Raw genomic sequence first — 25,040 nt, 5'->3', positions numbered from 1 at the left:
TACCACTCTGCTGGTTAATCTGGAGAGCACACATAGGGCCAGCTCCTAACTAGCAAGCTTGTGAGGATGCCAGTTTTGCCTTTAGGTCCATATTCTCTCCTTTTGCTGAATGTTTTCCTCCCCACTGTTTTCCTGACTCTGTTTCTCTTCTTCCATTTGAGTCATCTAATAGATTTAAATTGCATCATCCACAAAAAGCCACACCATGAGCCATGAGGCCAAATCCCTCCATATGATAAGTCTCTCCTCTATCTGTTTTCCTCTCATCAGGGATCTGCACTCTATGCCGGAGACCTCCATGCAGTCAACGTAGAAGAATGTTCCATGTGTGTTGTCTTATCCCCCCCACCCAAGGCATCAGGCAGCCAGATTCTGATAGATACAGAGGCCATCATGGCCACCCTGAACATTGGATCACTACAGACTGGCCCTCATTCCCAGTCACCTTCAATGGCAGGTGAGAACAACATTCCCAGCAGAAAGAGGGTAGAAATAGTAGAATAAGGAAGGACTACTCCCCTCTGAAGTACTTTAGTTACATAGGTGGGCCAGATGTCCTGCAAGATCCCTTCCAACTCTGAGAATTCTATGATAGGGATAGCCTACAGTTTGGTCCTCTGGAATTATAAGTCAGAGGAAAAACAATATCCATCTTTTAAGTAGAATGCATGTAACATTGTTCTCCCATTTTGAGGAAAAATCACAGAATTGTAAGTGCTATTATTTTTGTTATTATTAATCAAATATCAGTGAATATAGCAACTCGTACGTTATTGTAATTGATGGAGGCATTATTATTCAGTTCTCATTAGATCTTATAGATGTTCAAATTATGATTCTTTTGTGGTTGAGAGAATGAACTCTAAATCCCTTTTCCTTTTCAAGATGCTTTTAATATTTGAATTTTAGGAGATTAAGGTCTCTTCCAGAGATTTAAAAATTAACTTCCATCAACTTCAAATTGGAAAATGATGGTGAGAGAGAAGTGAGGATCCATTCAGAATAAGGATTGTGTCTTTTCTCCTTTGTATTCCTCTCAGTGTTCGGTACAATTACTATCACTTAGGAGATGCTTAACAAATACCTACTGAATTGAAGCAAATGAGCTAGTGAGCTGGACTCCCAAGGAGCTGCCACATATTTCACTGTACCCAAAATGCGCCTATGTTTAATCCCTCTAAAAAATTGCAATGTTCTTTCTCCTTCAAAATGGGAAAAGATTTATATAGTAGTCTTTATATATTACCATCCACTCAACCTCATAGTGAAACACTATCACTAAAGAATTTTCTGTATGTAAAACAGACCTTCAATTCAAGAAGTAAAAGTAAACCATGATTAGGATCCCCTGGGTCCAGCCATTTCCCTCGGGGATGTTGAATCCTCTGCATCAAGATCAGGTACTCAATTCTCAGGCCACACCGCTGCTGACCACAGCCTTTCTACTTTGCATGGCACTTGAAGAGGTCAGATATCAAAGGCATCAGGCATCACGAGGCTTTCCATGATAATAGCTATGGCTAAAAATATTCCTGAGTCAAATTGGGAGGCCAAAAGAACTCATTCTGATTCCCAAGCACTGTTGCAATGTGGGAAAATATAAGGCTATGGGGACAAAGGTATACAGGAATAATCTACTCTTTGGCAGGTGACCTGAGTCAGGTACTAGACACACTCTCACTAAGCAACCAGGGGTTTTAGGGTGTTTTGCAAAACTGAACTAATAACAAAGCACCTCATGAATAACCAAGAGCCATGAAATGCCAGCTAAGGAGGTGTGAGCCTTACCCCTGATGAGCAAGTACTGTTGTGTTCTGCTATATGAATCCTGAGCTTAGCAATTAGACTCACTCCTTGGTTCACATATTTGTGTGTGTGTGTGTGCATGCATGTGTGTGCATCTAACTCTCTATAATTGGACAGAGAAGTATTCACTTTAAAGGGAGCGTCATCCATGTACAAATGAAAATGCATATGCAATATAAACCTGGGATACACTGACAACACCATAAGCCACCTATATGATGATCTGGGTGAATAGTCCTTCCTCTTATTGTTTTTTTACATCTCGCCTCATATATAGGGTAGTTTCCTTTTTATCTAGTGGTTTTCACATTTTCGTTTATTCATTCATTCAACAAAAATATGTTGATTTTGTATGATGTGTCTGGTGCTCCGTTACTGGCTAGAAGTTTCCCTTAAAGGGGCAGCTGAGTGGTTTGGAAGAAGAAAGTAGAGGGGAGAGATGAAAAGCCTTGGAAAAGGGGAAGAGAAAAGGAAGGAATTTCAAAGTATTGGAATTGTCATGAAAATAAGTAGGTTCTTTCCCTAAAGATGAAAATTAAGAGAAGAATGTGCTGTGTAGGTCTTGTGCCATTCCCTGTGTAGTTGGGATCAGACCCATTTGTGTGACAGGGAACTATAAGTCCAGACAGACTGTAAGTCCTGTTACAGAACTGTAAGTCCAGACACTTCAACCAATAAAGGTCATCAAATCTGCTTCTCTGGCACTATTGCATCAGTAATGTGGCATTTTGAGCATATTTCGAGGTGACATATGAATAGCAAAGTATCATTACCCAGAAACTTTACCAATTACTCTAGAATCATAGGAATTCTAATTCCTAATCATAGGAATCTATCTAGGAGTTTGTATATAGAAATCCCCACTCCTCAGATAAGCCTATCTGGTACCTTAATAATTCTTTCCACTTCATACTAATACTTCTCTTGCACCATACATAAGAGGTGGAACCAAGAATACTCACCTCCAATAACTGAAAGCATAAACAATTATGAAATTCTACCAGGAGGTAGAAAAGATCTTCCACACTGAGCGCTCAAATAAGACCAGCCGATGGGCAGTTTTCTTTCCCTTTCTCTAGGACAGTGTTTCTAAACCAGGGCCAATTTTGCTCTGTGAGGTCACCTGGCAATGGCTGGCGACAGTTTTGGTTGTCACAGCTGGAGCACGCCATCAACATCTAGCCAGTAGAAGTCAGAGATGCTGCTAAACGTGTTACAGTGCAATGCACGGGACAGACCCACGCAATGAGGACTGGGAAACCTTGCCCTGCCATATCCCATTAGCCCTTTACGGGATCAATGGGCTTTTCCACTGCTTCCTAGCCATGATAAATTTTCATATGAAATCAAGCTAGGGCCACCTGGGCTGTTCCATACAGACATTCACCAATGGACGTTGAGGGTGGCGGGGAGACAGCTGAGTGAGGATGCCCCGAAGGAACAGTGAGAACACCAGGCCTCCTGGACACAACTGCATGGGAAACCTCAGGTTTTTTCAGTAATGCTCTAATTACTGCCCTGTCACACCACAAAGAGAACAAGGTTGGCAAACCTAGGTACTGAACTAAATAATCTGTGGCATAATCTAAACATATAACGGTAATTAAGCCTGACAACTTAATATGCTACTGAAATTTAAATGCACGGTAGTAATCTACAATTAAGCAATCTTTTTGTAATAGCACCCTGCCAGCCTGCAAGACTTCAGGTATAATACTGTGTACCATTAGGTAGCAAAAATATTGACATTAGAAAAATGTACCCAGGCTATGATCTGACACATTCAAATTAACCGTTGCTCTACAAAGAGAAGGAGTTAAGGCAGAAATTCAGTCTCCACCCTTCAGCGGGCATCCGAAGCAGATATTTATGCAGTTGCTTCAGCTGATACGAATGTGTCTGTACCCAGTTATAACATTTGACTCTAAAAGTCAGATATTCCCAGCCCTTTGCTAGCAAGGAAATAGAATCAGGAAGTAGGAGTCAAATGAGTGTTTCCCCATAATGGTGTATGGAGCTTCAGCTTTTATCCTATATCCATGACTCGGAAATGTGCTGAATATCAGAAACATTGAGCTCTACTCTGCATTAACAAGACTTGGTTCTTCTACTGAATATGTCTCAGGGAGATGGAAGAGGTGTTAAATATTGCAGTACACAGCACCCCCTCTGGAAACAGATAACTTTCCATTTCCTCTCTTTGCCTGTCCCCACCTCAGTGACTCATCTATTTCTCAGGTGGCCTTTCCCCCAACACTCACCTACATTCATTTCACATCCCACCTGCTCCCCAACCTAGCTCAGTAAACAAAGGACCCGCCAGAGATCTCACTTCTTCCAAAGCAGCGGGGAATCTCAATTATGGTTAGCGCAGTAGACCCTGAACGTTCATGTTATATTTTTCCCTATTACATCTTCAGAAAAGTTCAAGAAAAATAACCAATAGTTTTAAAACATAACTTATGATGAGATATTGTGAGGGTTTTTTTTTAACTGTACCCTATTTTCCCACTTCTCTCGTCCCTTTTCTTTCTTTACATTTTTAGTTCAACTTGGAAACCAAAAATCTAGTGTCACGCTTCCTTTTTGAAACTCTTCATAGTTCTCCACGTGGCAAAGCCATGTTTCAAGCTAGCCCTGTGCTCTAGCTTTGTGTTAGAGTCGAGGCTCTCAGGGGTGAACAAAGTACCTTCTTGCCTAGGTCAGGAGGAAAATGGGTCTAGACACTGAGCACAGAGGTTGAGGGCCCCGGTGACATCCCAGGCCTGTCTTGAGAAACCCAAAGGCATTCCCGGTGGAGACAGGCTAACCAGAAGGGACGGCAGCCCGTTCTGCTGAGAAGAAAGAAGACAAAAGCAGTGCCTCCTTCTGTAGAGGAGCTCAGAGAGGCAGATGGCAACAGGGGCCTGGAGCCAGTTGCAATGTTTCCAGAAGCTCTCACGGACCAGCACCACCAATTTATTCACAATTTCCTAAAAGTTCTACAAGCAAATTGATGTGGCTTGAGGCTCTGCCTGACTGAGCCACGGTCCACTGCTACCAGTCTTTGGAGAATAATCATATCTTAGTTATGATGGCAATAAGCAACGACTTGGAGGGCTTTGCTGGTTTTGTGCTTTTTATGAAGTGTCATTTGGAAAGCACACATTCACACACACCCCATTCTTCAAAAGGAGATGCTTAGGACAGCATAATTAATATATATTTTTCTAAATATAGAAATAGATTTGGGATTTGGACATGAGAGTAACTTTCCTAAGGTAAAGCACAAAGTTGCATGAGGTTCTTCTACATTCTTACCAAGTTTTGCAAGCCATTTTGTTTTCATTTATCATCTCATGTCTTCTTTGTTTTTGTCTTTGTTTTTGTCTGTGTCTACAGAGGATATTTCAAATTACTTAAGTGGAGCTTATGGAAAAACAAAACACCGAAGAGTCCCCATCCTCACTGAACTGAGTAAGTTGCGTTTTAAGGGCCAGATTCAACAGAGGAGAAATTTTTGTGATGCATAACTGATGTCCCAAGGTTCTTTTCAGAATCCACAGTCAAAGGACTGAAGAACCAGAATGGGATCCCAGGAACCCGAAGTGCTTGGCTGGGTGTTACCCTTGGCTTTTACTCAACTGGTGACATCATCTAGCGAAGCCCGTTATGTCTGGGTGTCAGGCTGCAGGAATATCACACGCCTTCTCCACTCTTTCAGTTACCTGGAGACAGAGGGAGAATAGTAACTGGCTCCATCTGACTTGGAGGGAGAGGACATGGATGTGAAGACAGCTAGAAAGGGTCTTCCTGTACTGACTTAACTGCCCTCTCACGGGACTTTAGGTCAGACACCTTCCTTTCCCGTAGTGACACCAGGGCTAGGGCCAGCATTAAGGCAAGGCATGCAAGGTGCTCACGCTTGGGGTCCTTGACTTTTGTGTCCCAGGTACCTTCCTTGCACCTTCTTAACCTCAGCCCTGAGAGATGCTTTTCTAAAATGGAAAAAAACCCTTTGAAGAAATAACAGCATATACTATCATCTCTCACCAACACCTTATGGAAAATGAGCATTTCTGAAACTTCCCTCCACATGAGGAGCTCTGGGAGCAGGAGGCAGGGAAGGGAGCCAGGGAGGGGTGCCCGTGTGCACTGTGGGAGGCATTAGTGGGGCACCAGGGGGCACGCTGGGATTTGCCACCAAGAATTTCTGAAGAGAAAAGGAGAAAGTACCAAAACAGAGGGGAGTGGTGCCTTTAATGCAGATTGAACCAACTCAGAGATGATCTCTAGAGCTGGTTCTTGGTGTGATTTGACCTGATTCCATAAAACAGCAAAATGCTTAACGGACATTTTATGATTAAGAGTATCTAAGCCGGTGGGACTTATGCCAAACTAGATGAACAGATCTCCTAGCCATAGAAATGAAGTGGAGACTTAATAGAGGAACAGTAGGTCTCACCACCATGTGAGCTGGGAGGGCCACGCAGTGGGTGGGAAAACATAACCACCTTGAAGCTATTGGCTGCATTTTTTATTTATCTTTTTCTGCCCCTTTGAACCATCCCTAACTCCCAAGGTGTGTACAGGTGGCCCTCCACATCCACAGGGGTTGGTTCCATGACCCTGGATACCAAAATCCTCTGATGCCCAAGTCTCTGGCATAAAATGGCACAGTATAGTAGATCCTCCATATCCACGTGTTTCCATCTGCGGTTGGTTGAATCCTTGGATGCAAAACCTGCAAAATACGGAGAGCTACCTGGATACACCAAATACATGAATTTGAAGAAGACTCTAAGTTGGGGTGGTTGGGAGGAAGTCAGCCAGCTTCTCAGTGGCCCAGAGAAGCATGTAGTCACTCCCCAGGGGCTTAGGGGCTTTGTGCAACTAAAGACTGTCTGGCACCAGGCTGCCCTTGTCAAATGAGCCTAATGAGTCAGCTGCCAGCTCACTCAGTTTCTTGTTCTTTGTCTGGCTGGAAAGGGTTTTGTTGACATAGGAGCTGCAGGCCTGATGCCAGCACCGTGTGCTACAGAATGGACAGGGTCTGCAGGAAAATGAGTAGGAAAGCTGAGGCTGCCGGTTTGGGGTGACACAGCAAAATTGGGACAAGGCTCGTGGAGTGTGTGTGTGTTGGGGAGGCAGGTGGCATTGAGGATTGGCAATGCAAGGAAAGGAAAGCAGCAGTACGCAAGACATGGGGGTTGATATTAGTCATACCTTGCTCATTTTTTTATAAAAATGATGCTTGTTCTCAGAAGCAAATGATTCATTAGTACCACCACTATGTCACTTCCCTGAAAATCACCAAGGAATAATGTAAGGAATTAGGGAATAATCCAATCTCAGTAAGGGGTGTATCCTGAGCCATATGTCCAGTTGATTTGTTTTGATCAATAATATCAAGAACTGTCATGTTAAGGATTGTGAAGGGTTTACGATGTCATCCTACTTGCAGACCAACAAGTTCACCTGCCACCACCTCATGGATATGGCAGAAGACACAAGACCCCCGGGTCAGAGACAAAACAAACAGTTGTTATTCAAAGCAGTAACATTGGCCGGGTGTGCTGGTTGCCCAAGCCCTGCTTCCCACACGGTGACATGAAGAGGGCCCGGTGACACACGTACCCACAGTGGATTGCTTTGTAGGACAGGAACCTACCTGACCTTAGGAAACCAGAATCTTTTGTAGCAGGCAGTAAGCAAGCCTTCCCTTTGCTCTGGTGGGAGATGCCATCTCTATCTTCCAATGCTGTTCTTAAACAGATATTTTGAGGCAAGAGTCTAGGAACAAAGGCAGCCAGGGTCTCTGCTCTCAAGCCCAACCAGACTGGTTCCCTTCACTGCTGCAGGCTGGCTACAGCGGTCTGAGGTGTTGCCTGGGGCCAGTATAGACATGCAAATGGATAATTTGTATTGGCCTCAATTAGGATGATTCTCTAGGCCCTTCCTACCCAAAGTGTGGTCCATGACTCAGCAGCATGGCCAGCATCTTGGATCATGACTCTCTGTCCCCACCCCAGACCCAGTGAATCAGAGTCTGCAGCGTGAAAAGATCCCCACTGACTCATAGGCACACTGATTCTGGGAGCCTCTGTTCTAACGCACTCTAGGCTCAGATAACTCTGGGAACCCAGTGAAATGCCAAGTCATCTACAACACAGTATTATGAGAAAAGGCTATAACTGGGGTGGCCATACATTCCTATTTATGCTTATTGTTCCAGTGCAATTATTAAGTGCCCCCTTTTACTCCCCAAAGTGTCCTGGTTTGAAAGATAAATTATGTAAGTGTGACAATCAGGATACTTTTCTGGAGTAACTGAGCCAGTGCTGCAGGAGTGTCCCCTTGATGGAGAAGGTACCCAACAGGGACACATGGCTTTGGTGGGGAGGAAGACATTTGGAAAGGAAAAACATGTACTGAAGTAGGAGTAGATCCCAGAGACTCCTACGTAGGTGTCAGATCCTTGGGTCAAGTGTTCACCCTTTGACCTGCCTTGGGCGGCGGTTCTTGCGTTCCTCACCTTGTCTCCTTGCCTTTCCTCTTTGCCCCTTTTGCCTTGCAGAGAATCCTAACAACATCCACTTTATCGAGCAGCTTGGCGGAGTGGAAGGGTCCCTGCCAGGAACAGACCTGCACCTCAGCACTTCCTTTTCTACCGGCGCCGTCTTCTCTGGCAGTTTCTTGGATTCCCTCCTGGCCACGGTAAGGACAGCTAAGCCACGGGTCTCCCACGGCCAAAGCCCCTCGCAGAGCAGCGAGTGGGCATTCTGGGGCCGAGCGGATGACAACACCCCACAAGTGTAAGTTCTCTTTGAGTTTCCCAAAACGCTCATTCACACACATTAGTCCGTCTTTCCTCTCAACTACCTGGTGAGGAAAGCAACATTTTCTCGTTTTCAAGATTGAAAGCCTGAGGCCTTGGAGCCGGAAGACCTGCTGTCAGGAGCAAAGAGTGCCAGCCTCTCGGCCTCAAGCGCACCTCAGCAGCCCGGGCCCCTGGGTGTCTCAGAGCTCAGGAGATACGGCTTCCTCTTTTCTCTAACCTCTGCCCAGCAGCTCATGTGGACATTGACCATAAAGGGATGCAGGGAGTTCAGGGAGGAAAGCTCTGGCCTTTGGCGGTGAGAGTTTTGTTTAGAGCTAAGTCAACTATCCCTCCAGATCGCTCCTCCATGGGCGACATTTTTTACTATGGTTGCTCTTTAGTTTTCAGCACCTCTTTAGCCACTAAGCAAATCTCTTGCTCCCGCTGCAGAATCCCCCTAAGTAGAAAGAATTAGTCATGCAAATGCCTATTGAACACCTACTCTGGGCAGGGCTCTGTTCCAGGTGCTGAAAGTATTAGCTGCAATGAGACAGACGTTCCCACCTGCGTGGAGCTTGCCCTAGTGGCAGGGGTTGGTGTGCACACGGCAAATAAGTAACAGAGGGATGCCAGCTACCAGGGCTAAGGGCACATGCGATAGGAAGTGCAGGGTTTGGGGAAATGGGTGCAGGTTGCAATAGCGAGGCCAGGGAAGGCAGCACTGAGAAGGCGGCAGGCGAGCCCGGCTCTGGAGGACAGGAGGGTACAGCGTGGGGCATGAGAGCTTTGGGGGGAGAAACACTCCGGGCAGAGGAGCTGAGGCAGGAGCACTGCCAGGGTGTTCGGCCCATTTGAAATTGACTAAGATCCACGGAACCTCTGTGTAGCCATTTGTCAATGGCTGCAAGAACTCCTGCGATGGCAAGGCATGTTACCCACCACCTAGCAGACCCTCCCCACAGCGGAGTTTTCAAGGGAAGGGTGGCAAAGTGGCTGGATGACAACATGCAGGTGTTCAAATGCACAAGGCATTTTTTCTTCCTTCACAAATGCTTTCACCTTTATTTCCCTCAATAGCCCTGTGACATAGACATTTCTATAATATCTCTAGGGTTCAGTGACTTGTGCATACTTTTATAGAAACCAGAGGCAGAACCAAGGGTAAGTGACATCCAGCCCAGCAACCAACTTATCCCCGAGGCGGCTCTGTAGGAAGCTTGAAGATCCATCTCCATCCATGCTTCAAGGGCCCGTCTTCACCGGTGAATGGGCGACTGCAGGGCATTCAGAGAATGAAGTAGTGAGAAGAAGGTTAGGGTTCTTGATGGGCTTGCTGACTTCTGGAACTCCATGTAAAAAAGCATCTTTCCTGGGCTGCAGCGGTGCCTACAGGCACGACTCGTGAATTTAGGAGAGTGTGGCTGGACACGTGTGTCTCTCTGGTGGCACCGATGCTGTGTGGTGCTGAGGGGACTGTATTCCTGTTGATTCTGCCTCCCTAAGCCATGGCGGGGGTCTCGTAATCCCCAGGAGCTCTCAGAGAGAGAACACTACTTCGGTGACAGTTTACCGTTCGACAAGTCTGTAGACTACAAGGTCCCTAAAGGGTTACACAGCAGCACCCTGCCTTAACTGAGCCAGGCGGGGACGCCTCAGAAGTCAAGTCAGCTCTCTATTCTGTGAAGGTGGCTCTGTCAGAGCAAGTGCTCTATCATTGTCTGTCACCTGTGTGTCAATTAATGTGCCTGGAATTAATGCCTGGAGTGTCAAGGCAGAAGGTGACTTCTGCTGAACTTGACCTGTCTGCAGAATACACTTTTTGATGGGTTTAAGGCCCCAGTTCTCTTCGGGCATTCTCAGAGGGAAGGAAGCCTCACGCCTTAAATTAAACTTGAGACTTGATTAAACAGGGCCCACGCAGGCCGGGACAGAGCCACGGATTCTATTTTGACAGCTAGTGGGAAGGGCAGGATGGACAGAGCAGGGCTGGAAGAGTGGAAAGGAAAACACTGAACGAACGACACGGGCCGGGAGAGGCAACACGGGCTTGGTCAAGAGTCCTGGACCAAGCGTTGGAACCTGGGCCTGGTGACACCTCTGGTCACGCGCCCAGTGAGGGAACACGGAGCTGGCCCCGCGCCCAGTCTGAGCAGCGACGGACGATCCCTCCCAGGCTGCCTTCAGATGTCGCCTCAAACAAAACGAGCCACATACAATCTCGGGAGTCTTTTCTGAGTCCCCGTGGTGAAGGCCGTGGGAGAGAAAAAGCCACTTAGTGTGGCCGGACTCGGGAGTAGTCACATGAGGTCACAACCCGCATTGGACCATTGGCGTATCCTTAAGAATCCCAGGAAGTGCTTTACCGGGGACTGGCACACGGTCACCTGAATATGGGGCGGTAGTGGCGACAGAGCACCTGGGTGGGAGGCATCCTTCGCGTTAAAGGTGCCAGTTTGAACCTCTAGATCTTACCTTTGCCCCAGCGATTGAGTTTTTAATGATGTGCGTGGCTCAGCAAAATGAGCGCGTTTTAGTTCTATTTAAGGGATGAGCTGAATTAACTACACCCTTGAAGATCGTCAGCGAATGCTCCACACTCTCGTCTCCTCCCCTCTGGGCCTGGTACTGCTGGTTCCGTTTGCCCTTCTACGGGCGCTGTGACTTCCTACCACCACGTTCACTCAGAAAGAAAGAACCCGGGGAGAGTCAAGCCCAAGCCTCCAACTCCTTGTGTCCTCCCTTCTGGGTGCCATTTGACCTCGGCTGGACTCCAGATCTTGCCCCCCATGGTCACGGGGAAGTAGCCTCAGCAGGGAAGAGAGCTCACTCATCACTAGGGCAGCTCCAGAATGTGTTCTCCTCCGTGCACAATGGTGCATCTCCTTGCTGGCATGGGGCTGGCATGAAGGCTTTGATCCCCCCATAAAGTTTGCATGGCAGCAATGGGCCCCATGCCCACCAGCCCCCAACAGATCCCCATGGCAGACATCACTGATGGCCACAGACTCCCCCCCCCAGGTCCAACCCAGCACAGGCCTCTGGGCGACTTACTTTGATAAGCTTCGTTGTTGAGGTAGTATCAATAATAACAGCAATATCTGTCCTGGGGAGAGGAGCAACAACTCCCAAGCACTTACCTCGTGCCAAGGACTTTGCTAAGCGCATTACCCGCGTCACCTTGTTTAATTCTCCTGTCAAACACTGAGGCTTTAGCAGGGTAAATAATCTGCCTAACGTCACATCACATGGGATTAAAAAGTTGGTTTTCAGACCCAAATTTATGTGATTCCAGAGTCAAACCTCACTACCCACCATGCATGCACTGCCCCTCCAGAAATCAATTTCTGTGATTATTAGCCATCCTTCCAATGCAGTATTGTTCAGGTTTGGCTTACAGGAATCCATCTCTCAGAGTGCTCAGGGGGAGTGCTGGGGAGACAGGCAGAGGGGGGACCAACAAGCACGTGGCCACCCCACCTGGCCCACCCACCCTTCTCCCCCCAATCACAGCATCTGTATCATCTTGGAGGTGCCCTCATGATATTTGACTGTTAAGAAGATTTTGAAAACCACTTCTCTGAGCTGAGAATGTATGACCAACAGAGAGATAGAACAGAGACACAAGCCCGTTCTCCTCTGTTCCCAGGCAGGTTTCCAATTTCCTTCCCCAAAGACCATCTTCCAGGTGTGGCTCTTCCGAGCTTCATGCACCAAGAGATCTGTGTCTTGTTGCCACTCAGAGGTTGTAATTAGACACAGAATTTTTCTTTCCCCGATGCCCACTCTATATAGAAGGGCAAGGGCAACAGCAGGTGCATTCAGAACAGACTCCTTCAGGAAAAAGGGGGCCTCACACTCCAACAGTTTCCAAAACACGTGAGAACACCAGTCTCAACTCCAACCCCTGCAAGCTGTATTTCCAACCTGTATTTCATAATATTACGGGGCTCGTCCTTCCCTCCTTTACTCAGAAAGCTGAACAGAAAGCTCCTCCCACTCCCCTCCCCATTGCCCATGACAAACACCAAGGAGCACGAATGTGCAAGTCCCCAGGAGGCAGCAAAGCCCACGATAATGTGCAGTGAACTCATCGCCACTAAAAATACTGAGGTTTTGTTTTAAAATTTTTATGCAATTTTAAAAATTTTATTCCCCAATAGATCTATGATATATATATTTTTTTCAATGTGAAATAATGGGATTTCCCACCAAATCTCCTGATACAGTTGACATTAGAATGGCTTCCAGTACCCTGGGTATGCTGCCACAAACTCCTGCTCCAGCTGAAGAAAAATGCCTGTAAGGTATAATTCAGATGCACTTTTAATCTTCTAGCAGCTCAATGCTATAAAAATTAAAATATGTTGAGGCGGTCAGGCCCACATGCAAGACTCCTGTATGAATTTACAGCAAAAGACTTTCAGAGCTAGACATGAACTTGGGGAGCATTTTCCTTTACTTGTAAGGAAATTGAGGCCCACAGAAGTGACATGGCATTCCTAAGGTCACTCAACTTGTTAATTGCAGTTTTCCTGCCATATAGCCTCACTCTGAATGAGAGAAGTATTTCCCAGACAACATTTCATCTTAGGGTCTTTTGGGGTTCTCAGAGGAAAAAGCAGCAAGAGGCTAGGGTCTATACCATTAAGTAATATGCCAGGTTATTGAGAGAGACCTCAAGATTCGTTGAAGCTAAAAGATAAAACACTCCGGGCTGCAACATTCTCTAACATTGAAAGTCCGAGCTCTGGTAAATATTCTGATATTAGAAACACTGTCTAAGCTAAGAAGGCTGAAAATATTTCAGGCACATTTTAGACTTACAGATTTTCTTGAGAAAGAAAAAAAAAAAAGAGAGGAGGGCAAGAGAAAGGGAGAAAGGAAGGAAAGAAGGAAAAGAGGGAAGAAAGAGGGGAAACAAGAAAAGAAAAAGTAGAGAAAGAAAGAGGTTGAGAAAGGTCAATACCAGAGAACCCAGATCATGAGAATAGGAGATGAGTTCACAGAATAAAGCTGACATATAAATCCCATTATGTTCCTCAATATAGAATTGCAATCCTTTTGATGTCAAAACTGAAGAAATGATATATTCAAAAGCTAAGCTTCTTCTTAGTTAAATATGTAAATCATGTTTCCTAGAGCCACCAACACCAGGATAACCCTGGAATTTACACCTTTTCTTTAATCGGTGGAGAATTATTCTAAGAGTATTATGTTTGATCACTGTACACTATGACCACATGTCCTTAAACCGATCATGGCTCAAGCTGGATTTGATCCTCCTCTCCCCCCTAGATGTCAGGGACCTGACTCCATAATCACCCTCTGGGCGGTGGTGAGATATAACAGAGAGGAGGGAGCCATCACCCCAGAGACTCTTTTAGTCTGGAGACAAAGGTGAAGTCATCTTCCAATCTGAAAAATAAAATTGTAGAAATTATTTTATTATATTTTCTCTTAATCCATATGGATTACGTTTTTTTCCCTTAGGTCAACTTGTCCCCAATCACCTCTGTTTTACTAGCAATATTTGTTTATTTGCAAAAAAAAAAACAAAAAACACCTGCCTATTGTCAAAGTCAATATTCTTGCAGCTTCCAAACACCTGCCTTGTTCAATGCACGACCGAGGACATGACTGTAAAGTAGACGAAGTCTATCTTCTGAAGCAACGCAGCATTTTATGGAAGTGCTATTCAGTCTTATCTAAGGACCACCAGGGGCGGAACCACTTGGAGTGCTCTTTAAATTCGGATTCCCAGTCTTGTCCACAAATTCTGATCCAGGAGGTCTGGGATCCCAGAAATCTGCACTTGTTAATAATATCACTCCAGATGGTCCAGATACATCAGAACCGATGACAAAGAAAGCAGAATGCAGTGACGTTTGCAGCCTATCTCATTCAACACTGCAAACAATGCTAGCAGGTGGGTGTTACCACGTCCACTTTAAAGATTAGAAAACTATTGCTCAAAAAAATAAATAAATAAATACATGAATTTACCGCAGAAACCCGACTAAAAGATGATAGTCCAAGGTACACACTCAGGTCTGTTTCATCCATAAAATGCAAAAGAATGAGGCATATCAAAAGCCAGCAGCCATGGGAATCACAACGAAAGAAGAACTTCATCCTGATGCAGAGGCCCAGGGAAGAGTCACCAAGCGGATGGGAGATGAATGGGATGCCCAAAAGCAAAGGCATCAAGGAGACCTTGAGCAACTACACAGATTGGTGTGCACTGGTGGGAACACCTGATGGGGGAGAGGCACCCCTGCAAGGGGTGAGGTTGTAGTGGATCATGAAGGATTTGAAGGCCACAGTGAGGAATGTGGACTTGGTTTTACAGTCGGATACACAGGGTCTCAGGCCGTGCCCAGCATGGTCTGATTTGTGTTCCTGGAGAATCGCAAACAACAGAAGCGCTGCAAGCAAAGGATTGCAGATGAAAAGAAAATCAAGGCAGGAAAACTATAATAATAAAGAGGTCCCTGTAATAACCTAGGCTTCGAAAGACAAGCCCCTGAATTTGGGATTAGAGAAAAGGAATGATAACATTTCTAGAACAATAAACAACCTAATCCATCCCATTATTTATTACAAAAACAGAGTCGTTGCTTTCTCTGCAGGTAATATACAAAAACAGAAATTCTCATTTCTAGCGTAGCAAAGTCTAATTTAGATAAGACAAAAAGTGGGAAATTAAAAATATTTTACTTTCAATAGATTTGAAGAAAAACCCGATGAGTAATATATTATGATGACATTTGCATAAATACTGATGCCTAGTCTACACTGAATGTGTTTGGAAGCCCAGAGAAAGGGAGTTTATGGAAAATAACTAGGATTATTCAGATTCAAGCTTGTTTCAAAATAAGAAGTTGGTCCACATGTCCTCCTCTGGGTGCATTTTGATGCCAAAGATTCTAAAACCCCATGCATTTATTTATCTGGCTCCCACAATTGCTAAAGTCCACAATAAGAGCTTTGGGAAATCCACATATTAATAAGAGTTAAGTCAGTAGCTTTCCTCACGTGGGTCACAATCAAAAGGATTTTAAGTAGATTTACACCCAGAAGACTCAAGTATAGATGACAATGATATCAGTAGTTCCCCCGGAGGAAAATCTATAGGAAATCAGATTAAATATATATATATATTTTAAAATATATACATTGAGGATTATTAGGGTATCTGTGGCCTGACTTACTCCTCTGGTCAGTGTTGAAAGAGTGGAATCGGAATCGTTAGTATTAGTGTCATTATCCGCTTTCTTTTTCTTCTACAATGCATCCTCCAGGGAAGCAGGAAAGGGGAGGGTCAGTATTACTTTCTCTGCACTTTGCCTAACCTAGCACCCCTACCCAAACTTCCAGCTTCTAGTTGAATTGGGGGACAATAATGGGAGACACTGCTCTGCGCCTTCGGGTCCATTTTAAACAGCGACACCCACCCCAACTCCAAGTCGACACACACCCGCCTTTCCCATGCTGGCTCTTCTGACTTTGCACGTGGCCTGTCCTTGCTTTCCCAGGCCTTCTACAATTATCACGTCCTGGAATTACTTCAGATGCTGGTGACAGGAGGGATAAGCTCCCAGCTGGAGCACCATCTGGATAAGGAGAAGTTCTACGGAATAAATGATAACTGCGTGACAGTCATGTCCGGGAGGACTCGGTGTAAGCTAGGGCTCCTGCCTTTACACCAGACCATTCTATCAGATGTTCAAGTGAGTCTCCTCTTACCTTCACAGAGCTTCCTCCTTCCTTCCCTCTCAGGGTTTCTGAAAATGGTCCAAGCTATTTGGGTTCACAGATGACTCATGTAACCCAGAAATAATAAGGATGGCCAAAAAGGAACACAACTTCATACTCACGGAGCATTTTACAAATCACAGTGCACCCACCTGCTATATTCAGCTTTTGCAACACACCCGGGCACTGTATAAAGCAGTTGTTATTCTCCCCACCTTCCAGGTAAATAATTCAAATTTGCAGGAGGCATCAGAGAGGCCCAATAACTTTGCACCTTGACAAGGGTATTAAAAATAATTATAGGCCAGGCGCTGTGGCTCACGCCTGTAATCCTAGCTCTTGGGAGGCCGAGGCGGGCGGATTGCTCAAGGTCAGGAGTTCAAAACCAGCCTGAGCAAGAGCGAGACCCCGTCTCTACTATAAATAGAAAGAAATTAATTGGCCAACTGATATATATAGAAAAAAAAAATTAGCGGGGCATGGTGGCGCATGCCTGTAGTCCCAGCTACCCGGGAGGCTGAGGCAGAAGGATCACTTGAGCCCAGGAGTTTGAGGTTGCTGTGAGCTAGGCTGACGCCACGGCACTCACTCTAGCCTGGGCAACAAAGCGAGACTCTGTCTCAAAAAAAAAAAAAAAATAATTATAGTAGCTAATGTTTACAGAGTATTTTCTCTGTGCCTGTCTCCTTTAGTTATTTCACTTAATATTTCCAAGGATTTACGTGGCGGGCATTATTATTAACTCCATCTAACAGATCAAGAAGCTGAGGCCCACAGAAGCAAGGATGTACCCGAGGCCACACTGTCAACCAGTGTCAGAGCCGGGGTCCATCCAAGGCAGTCTGACCTCGAGTCTGCTTGGCTACTCTCCCTGACCCTGAAATGCTAAAGAAATCTGATCAGATCCCCTGAAATCAGGCAGGGTGAGTCTATGTTTGGATCTAAGAATCTGGCTGTACCAGCCAGTAGAAAATGCTTGAATTTTATTAGCCAGAGAGCTGGTAAACAGCAGATTCTGACAAATTCTAATGAGCCACCAACGGGGCATTTGGGAATCGGAGCAGAGTCTGGCCCGGGAACGAGTGACCCACCGGTCAGTGTGGCACCGTCCGCTTTCGTTGTGATTGTCATTACGTGCAGCAGTCCAGCGTCAGGGCAGGGCAGGTTTTCACAAGGGGACAGCTTTTGTCAGTTCAGAAGGTGTCAGGAGCACCCCCCTTCGCAGCGAGCCCACTCTTCCAGGCCCCTGCACCCGGAGCACGTTGCCATGTGCTGCTCAAAAGGGCGAGTCCTGTGTATGGTGTATTTGAATTCCAGATGCAAACAGCATTCCAAACGTGTGGTCTGCTCCTTTGCATGTCTGTGGCCCTGGCTTCCTCACCCCACGCTGGCTTGGGAGGACTGCCCCTGCCAACCTTGTGTGGGTAGCAGAGAGGATGGTAGACCAGTTCCCTGCTCTTCTCCTTCCTCTCTCCCTTTATGTCTCATCCTCCCTTTGTCCTTTATCCTGAGGACTCACAGACCCGAACAGACCATTTGCTCTTGACTTTGCTGAACCCACGTGCAGCTGCGGGGCATTCAGAGTGGCCCTGCTGGCCCCAGCCTCAGAGCAAGGTGGAGACAAGTGCATGGGACCATGATCTGCGTTAGAGTGAGACCAGAGGGTGATGCCCGGGGAGTCGCTGAACATCTCAGCTCCTTATATACCTCGAAAAACCGAATTTTCCAACCTGTTGCTCAGTGTTAATTCATAATGGTCCCCAAAACAGCGGTAGGAATTAGAACAGGCACAACCATGTGCCACATCACACCCACCAGAGGCTCTTGAAAGAGCCAGAATATGAAAAAAACCATCACTGGGACTCCGAGTCCTAAGCTGACACTGCCACCATATAGATAATTAGGGAATGGCTTTCAGAGCTTCCAAACTTCTACTACCGCCGGAAAAGGCAGATGACACTCCAGTAAGTGCTTGTCATTCCTTGATCAAAGTGCCCAGCAGACATATGCTTTTCTCTTTTCTCCCCAGCCAAGAAACACCTTTGGACAACTGTTCTGTGGCTCATTAGATCTTTACGGAATCCTGTGTGTTGGCTTATACCGCGTGATAGAAGAAGGGGACATGAACCCGGAGCACAAAAGGGGAGTATGCTAGTCTGGAAAGTGCTAATCACCCATCCAAGCCTCAGAACCAAAGCTGCTTTATTCAACGTGAGAGAGAAGTTGGAAGTTCAGGGGAAACAAATAGGGATGTAGGAATAAGGAAAAATGAGTATAAACAGGAGGAATCCTAATGATTAGGGTCCAATTAATAGTGGCCGTGAATGAAGAATGGAGTCTCTGCCCCCAGTGAAAATTGAAACGTGGGCCTAGATTTTAAATTGGGGCTCCTCTGCAACTTATTTGTATGTGTAGAACTTTCTAAAGCTGAAAGCCACTGCCTAGTGGAAAGATTTGCTTGTTTTCTGCTGGAATCATTGGGTAGATATGGACCGAGTGCTTCCTTTCCAGCAACTGTGCTTTGTAGATATAAATCATGGGGGCGTAAGTTCAGATTTCAATGTCAAGAAAGGTCCTTCTGACAGCTGTGGGGAAGATCGGATTGGGGACATGCATGTAAAGGGCAGGAGGGGAAGAGAGACAGTTCAGTAGATGAACCTATTCAGCTCTAAGAAACAATGGTGATATAGCACCTCTTGTATTTTCCTGGATAGAGCTGGAACCCATACTACTAAGTGAAGTATCTCAAGAATGGAAAAGCAAGCACCACATATACTCACCAGCAAACGTGTATTAACTGAGCAGCACCTAAGTGGACACATAGGAACTATAGTAATAGGGTATTGCACAGGTGGGATGGGGGAGGGAGGGCGGGGGTATACACACATACTGAGTGAGATGTGCACCGTCTGGGGGTTGGTCATGCTGGAAACTCAGACTTGTAGGGGGAGAGGGGGAAAAGGCATTTTTTGAAACCTTAAAATTAGTACCCTCATATGCTGAAATAAAAAAAATTTTAAAAAGTAGATAAACCTGGAGTCAGAAAGGCCATTTATTCGCTATCAACCAGTCCAGGCTATGGTCTGAGCCCCTTCCAGTTAAAACAATGAGAATAGCAAGGCCCAGAGGAGGGAGATGTCGTGCCTAAGGTCACATGTGGTTGGGTTCAGAGACATGGGAGGAAGCCAACCCCCTAATTCCTCTTCTGGGACCTCTCTTATTGCACTATGCCAGGGACATTTCCCATTAATCAGAAACCAACGAAGCAAGACAAAACAAACCATTTCCTCTTTTGGCCCAGCAAAACGACTTCTCTTTCTGGGGCCATTACCTAAAGCTGTACCGTCCTAGCTGCAGAGGCTCAGAATTCATCTTTTCCTTGTCCCACAGGTTTGTGATTACCCGGCCAGACAACGACTTCAAGCTGCTGCCCTCGGATTTCGTGTTTTGTGCCATCCCTTTCAACACTGTTTGTTATAAGAAGAATGATGTTGATTCGCCTCCAAATCAATATGAAACTATGAATGTAGTGTCACTGACACCAGAGGCCAATTCAGGTAAAGATGACCCTTCCAAAAGTGGCAAGTCTACATCACCACCAGTCCAGTCTTTTCAGCCAATGACTGACTTCCTTTCCGTAGCTAAGCAAATGATGTTGCTTCAGGGTACTGTGAACAAGCCTGAACCACCCCAGATGCCTCTAGGAAATGATGATGTGAACGACAGTGAAAATGGGAAAACAAGAAATAGAAAGGAAAGCACAGAGGAGGACACCTCCACAAGAAATAGAAAGGAAGGCACAGAGGAGGACACCTCCACAAGAAATAGAAAGGAAGGCACAGAGGAGGACACCTCCACAAGAAATAGAAAGGAAGGCACAGAGGAGGACACCTCCACAAGAAAGCAAAGCACAGAGGAGGCCACCTCCCCACATTCAGAGCCAAATTAAAACCTGCCCACATTCTCCGCCAGCTCCTCTACTTCTGCTGCTTACAAAGGCATCTGCAGAGATGGGAACTTTGAACAAGAAAAATGAAAATGGAAGCAGGCCACTTTTGTACAGATTGCTCTGTGGTTGGTTATCAAGGCCACACTGTTTTGGAAGAGACAAAAGCCTAATCTAATCCCACTGGATCTTGAGTGATAAATAAAGAAATATATGATAGATGCCTCCTCTGTAAGAAAAGTTCCTTTTTCTGTTCCCCTTGAGCAGAAAACGTGTTAGTGTGAGCTGCATTTAAAAAGTTCTCCAGTCCTGGGTGGATCCCCTTAGTCAAGGAATATGAGTAATCAAGATAAAAATAAGAAAGATTTAGACACAGGAGATAAGAAGTAAAGAGCCCCTCCAGCCCTCCAAATTAAGAATATTATTTTTTTCTCTCCCAGAACAGGCAAAAAGTAAACTAGTACATATTTCCTTTTTTTCCCCCCCTCAAATTTTTTATTATTTCATCTTTTTGTAGAAGGTGAGAAAGACCAGGTGGGGATATGCTGCTTGAAACTTGAAACTAATTTTTCTGTAAAATCTGGGTATATGCTTGGCACATAGTAGGTGCTTAATTAGAATGAATATAAGAGTATCCTGGGGTAGGGTACCTCAGTGAAGTCAGGTTAATTGAAATATGTAACCTTCCAAATTCTCTAATCCAGTAATAGAGACATAATTGTATTAAAAAGATAAAACATTTCCCATACCATATTCCAAAGCAAACCAATCCACTGCTCTCTAAACCTTAAGTCACTTCACCCAGACATTACTCTGTTAACATAGTAAACACACGTTCAGCGCATCTAGGAAGTCTTTGCTCCCACTTGGTGATCTTATATTGATGAGCTTTGTAAGCAAAGCCTTCTTGCATTATACATATGATATAGGTATAAAAAGGAAAGGAAAGAAAATAATAAGCCATATTTCCCATAAATTGTTTTATGCAAAGTTTATGAGATTCTTGAAATTTTCAACAACATATTTGCTGCTTTGGCATTATTACCCTTGTTTTGTGAAGGAAGAAACTATGTCACAAATAGTGTTGCCAGATAAAATAAACAAACCCAGTTAAATTTGAATTTCAGATAAATAACAAATACATTTTTAGGCCAAATTATGGTGCTTATCTAGAAAGTGATCAAATCAACATTCAAACTTGGTTTATTTGACTCCAGGACTTGTAGGCATTATGCCTCCCAACATACAAATAAAAGAAAGGAAATAAACTAAAAGAAAAACAAAAACATGCATCCAAAGGAAATGAAAATTTGTATTAGTTAGGGTTTGGTTGTAAAGAAATCAACTCTGGCTGGGCATGGTGGCTCACGCCTGTAATCCTAGCACTTTGGCAGGTTGAGGTGGGAGGATCACTTGAGGCCAATGGTTAGAGACCAGCCTGAGCAAGAGCAAGACCCTTTCTCCACCAAGCCCATATGAATGGCTCTAATTCCATGACCCCAGATACTCAGAGCCTGGGCTCAGGAATGGTTGTGATTCTGGCCCTGCATAGCAGGAAAACCAACCCCAAGCTGGCTGAATTATTGCATAGCCATATCCTCAGCCTGAGAAACAGCCCAGTGGACATGCCTCCAGGACAGCTAAGCAGCTGTATGCCCGACCCCCAAGCAGAGATACAGCCAGGCAGAATTTTCCCTGGCAGACAAGCCATAAGCCAGTTGAGCAATAACAGCCTATGCCACCAACTGGAGTAACAGCCCCACCCATGGCAAGCCAGTCCCCAAGCTTGCTTACTTACCCTGTGCACCACACTCCTGGTTTGAGAATCAGTATGGCGGCCCAACTCTGGCAAATCAGGCCCCAAGATGATTCCATGTGTGGATGCATGCATTCCTGACCTGAGAAATAGCCTGGTGAACCCACCCCAGCAAAGCCATGCCACTGCCATCACAATCCCATGAACTAACACACTTATCACTTGAAAACATAACTAAAGTGAATTACAGATTTAAAAAAAAAGTGCATGGTGACTACACTATTGAGTCTACTCAGAACCAAAGCCAATGCACTCCGCCCAACTGACACCACAGGAACCATCTATAGGAATTAATCTTTCCCTATGAAACCTACTCCATAATATTAAAAGAGGTGACTGTTTCACCACGTGCATAAATATCAATGTAGGAACACACATACACACACACACACACACACACAAGAAACAAGGAAACATGACACTTTCAAATAAAGAAAATAATTATCCCATAAAAGACCCCAAACAAAAGGAAATATACAAAATACTAGAAAAAGAATTCAAAATAATAATCCTAAGGAATCTTAAGGAAACTCAGTAAGATATAAGAGAATAAGATAGACAATTGAACAAAATCAAGAAAACAATTGATCTGAAAGAGAAATTAAACAAAGAGTTAAATATAGTAAAAAAGAACCTAATAGAAATTTTAGAGCTAAAGATTCAAGGAATGAAATAAAAAATACAATCAAGTGTTTCAACAACAGATGAGACTAAGCAGAAATTTCTGAATTTAAGACAGATATTTGAAATAATCCAGAAAGATAAAAAAAAAATAAAGGAACTTATATAACTTATGGGACATCATTAAGCAAATAAACATTCACATTATGGAAGTTTAAGAAGGAGACTAAAAGGGAAAGAGCCTAGAAAATCTATTTAATGGAATAATAGCTGAAAACTTCCCAAGTCTTGGGAGAGAGATGAACATCCAGATCCAAAAAGCTCAAAGACTTCCAAATAGATTTAACCTAGACAGATCCTCTTCATTCACATTATGGTCAAAATGTCAAAAGACAAAGACAAAGAGAAATTTCTAAAAACAGCAAAGAAAAAGTGTCAAGTCATGTATAAGGAAATCCCCATTAGACTAACAACAGATTTCTCAACAAGAACACTACAGGCAAGGAGAGAATAGGATAAAATATTCAAAGTGATAAAAGGAAAAAAAAAAAAAAACTATCAGCCAAAAATACTACAGCTAGCAAAGCTATTCTTTAGAAAGGAAGGGGAAATAACATCTTTCCCAGACAAACAAAAATTAAGAGAATTCATCATCACTAGACTGGTTTTTTTAAACAATGTATAAGGGCCTTCTATATCTGGAATTTTAAAGACAATGACTACCATAATGAAAACACATGAAATTATAAAACTTAGTGGTAGAGTAGATATGCAAAAGAAAGAAGATGAAATCTTATCACCACAGAAAACCACCAAACTGTGAAGATAAGCAATAAGACAGGAAGAGAAAACAAAGGATATACTAAACAATCAGAGAACAATTAAGAAAATGACAGGAATAAGGCCTTACCTCATAATGACTTTGAATATAAATGAATTAAATTCCCCCAGTTAAAAGATTTAGATTGGCTGAATTGATTTTAATAAAAAGACTCAACTATATGCTGCTGACAAGAAACTCGCTTTGCCAGTAAAGACACATGTATTCAATGTGAAGGCATAGAAAAAGATAATCCACAGAATATCAAACCAAAACCAAAAGTGAGCAGTAGTTATATCAGATAAAACATACTTTAAGTAAAAAACATAAGAAGAGGCAAAGAAATACATTATGTAATAATGAGATCAATTCAGCAAGAGGATATAACAATTGTAAATATATGTTCACTCAACACCAGAGCACCCAGATATAGAAAGCAAATATTATTATATCCAAAGGGAAAGGTAGACTCCAATACAGTAATAGTTGGGGACTTCAACAGCCCACTATCAGCACTGGACAGATTATCTAGGCAGAAAATCAAAAAAGAGACTTCAGATTTAAACTGCACCATAGACCATATTGATCTAACAAATATTTACAGAACATTTCAACCAATGGATGCCGAGTACATATTCTTTTCATCAGCAGATAGAACATTCCCTGAGTTTGACAATATGGCATAAAACAAGCTATAACATAAAACAAGTCTCAAATTTTTAAAAAAATATTGAAATTATATCAAGTATTTTTATGACCACAGTGTAATAAAACCAAAAATCAGTAACAACAGAAACATTAGAAAATATATAAACACATGGAAATTAAACAACATGTTTCTGAATGACCAATGGGTCAATGAAGAGATTGAGAAGAAAATTTAGAAATTCCTTGAAACAAAGTAATAAGGAAATTCAACATACTAAAACTTATGGACTCATAAAAAGCAGAATTAAGAGATAAAATTATAGAAATAAATGTCTGTATCAAAAAAATAGAAATATTTCAAATAAATAACCCAATAATGTACCTCAAGGAATTAGAAAATAAGTGCAAATCAAACCCAAAATCAGTAGAAAGAAAGAAAGAATAAAGATCAGGAGAGTAGAAATAAACACAATTGAAACAAAATAATCAACAAAATGAAAAGTTGTTTCTTTAAAAGATAAGCAAAATTGACAAAATTTTAGGTAGATTAACTAGGAAAAAAGAGAGAAGACCCACATAAAGCAAGTCAGAAATTAAAAAAGAGACTTTGCAACTGATAAAAGGAATGATGAAACACAAGAGATGATTAGAGACTAATATGAACAATAGGCCAACAACTTTGAAAACCTAGAGGAAATGAATAAATTCCTGGATATATACTACCTGCCAAGATTGAACCTGGAAGAAATATAAAACCTGAACAGACCAGTATTGAATAATGACATCAAATAAGTAATAAAAAGTCACCCAACAAAGAAAAGCTCAAGAC

The 25,040-nt window shown here is 43.7% G+C and overlaps 1 protein-coding gene across 1 annotated transcript in view; it reads left to right on the top strand.

The window, feature by feature from the left end:
* Positions 1-20,481, top strand: part of KCNU1 (potassium calcium-activated channel subfamily U member 1) — a 126,667-nt gene extending 106,186 nt beyond the window's left edge. Inside the window, 6 exon segments of the mRNA XM_075997122.1 lie at positions 271-457; positions 5,188-5,262; positions 8,363-8,502; positions 16,141-16,335; positions 18,390-18,514; positions 19,751-20,481. Of these exon segments, the coding sequence (XP_075853237.1) occupies positions 271-457; positions 5,188-5,262; positions 8,363-8,502; positions 16,141-16,335; positions 18,390-18,514; positions 19,751-20,309 (1,281 nt within the window). The 3' untranslated portion in view covers positions 20,310-20,481.
* Positions 20,482-25,040: the final 4,559 nt, after the last annotated feature.

Source organism: Microcebus murinus, chromosome 24, assembly GCF_040939455.1.
Source record: "Microcebus murinus isolate Inina chromosome 24, M.murinus_Inina_mat1.0, whole genome shotgun sequence".
Classification (NCBI taxonomy): domain Eukaryota; kingdom Metazoa; phylum Chordata; class Mammalia; order Primates; family Cheirogaleidae; genus Microcebus; species Microcebus murinus.
The sequence above is the reverse complement of the archived record's forward strand: the minus strand, read 5'-3'. Positions and strand labels throughout refer to the sequence as shown.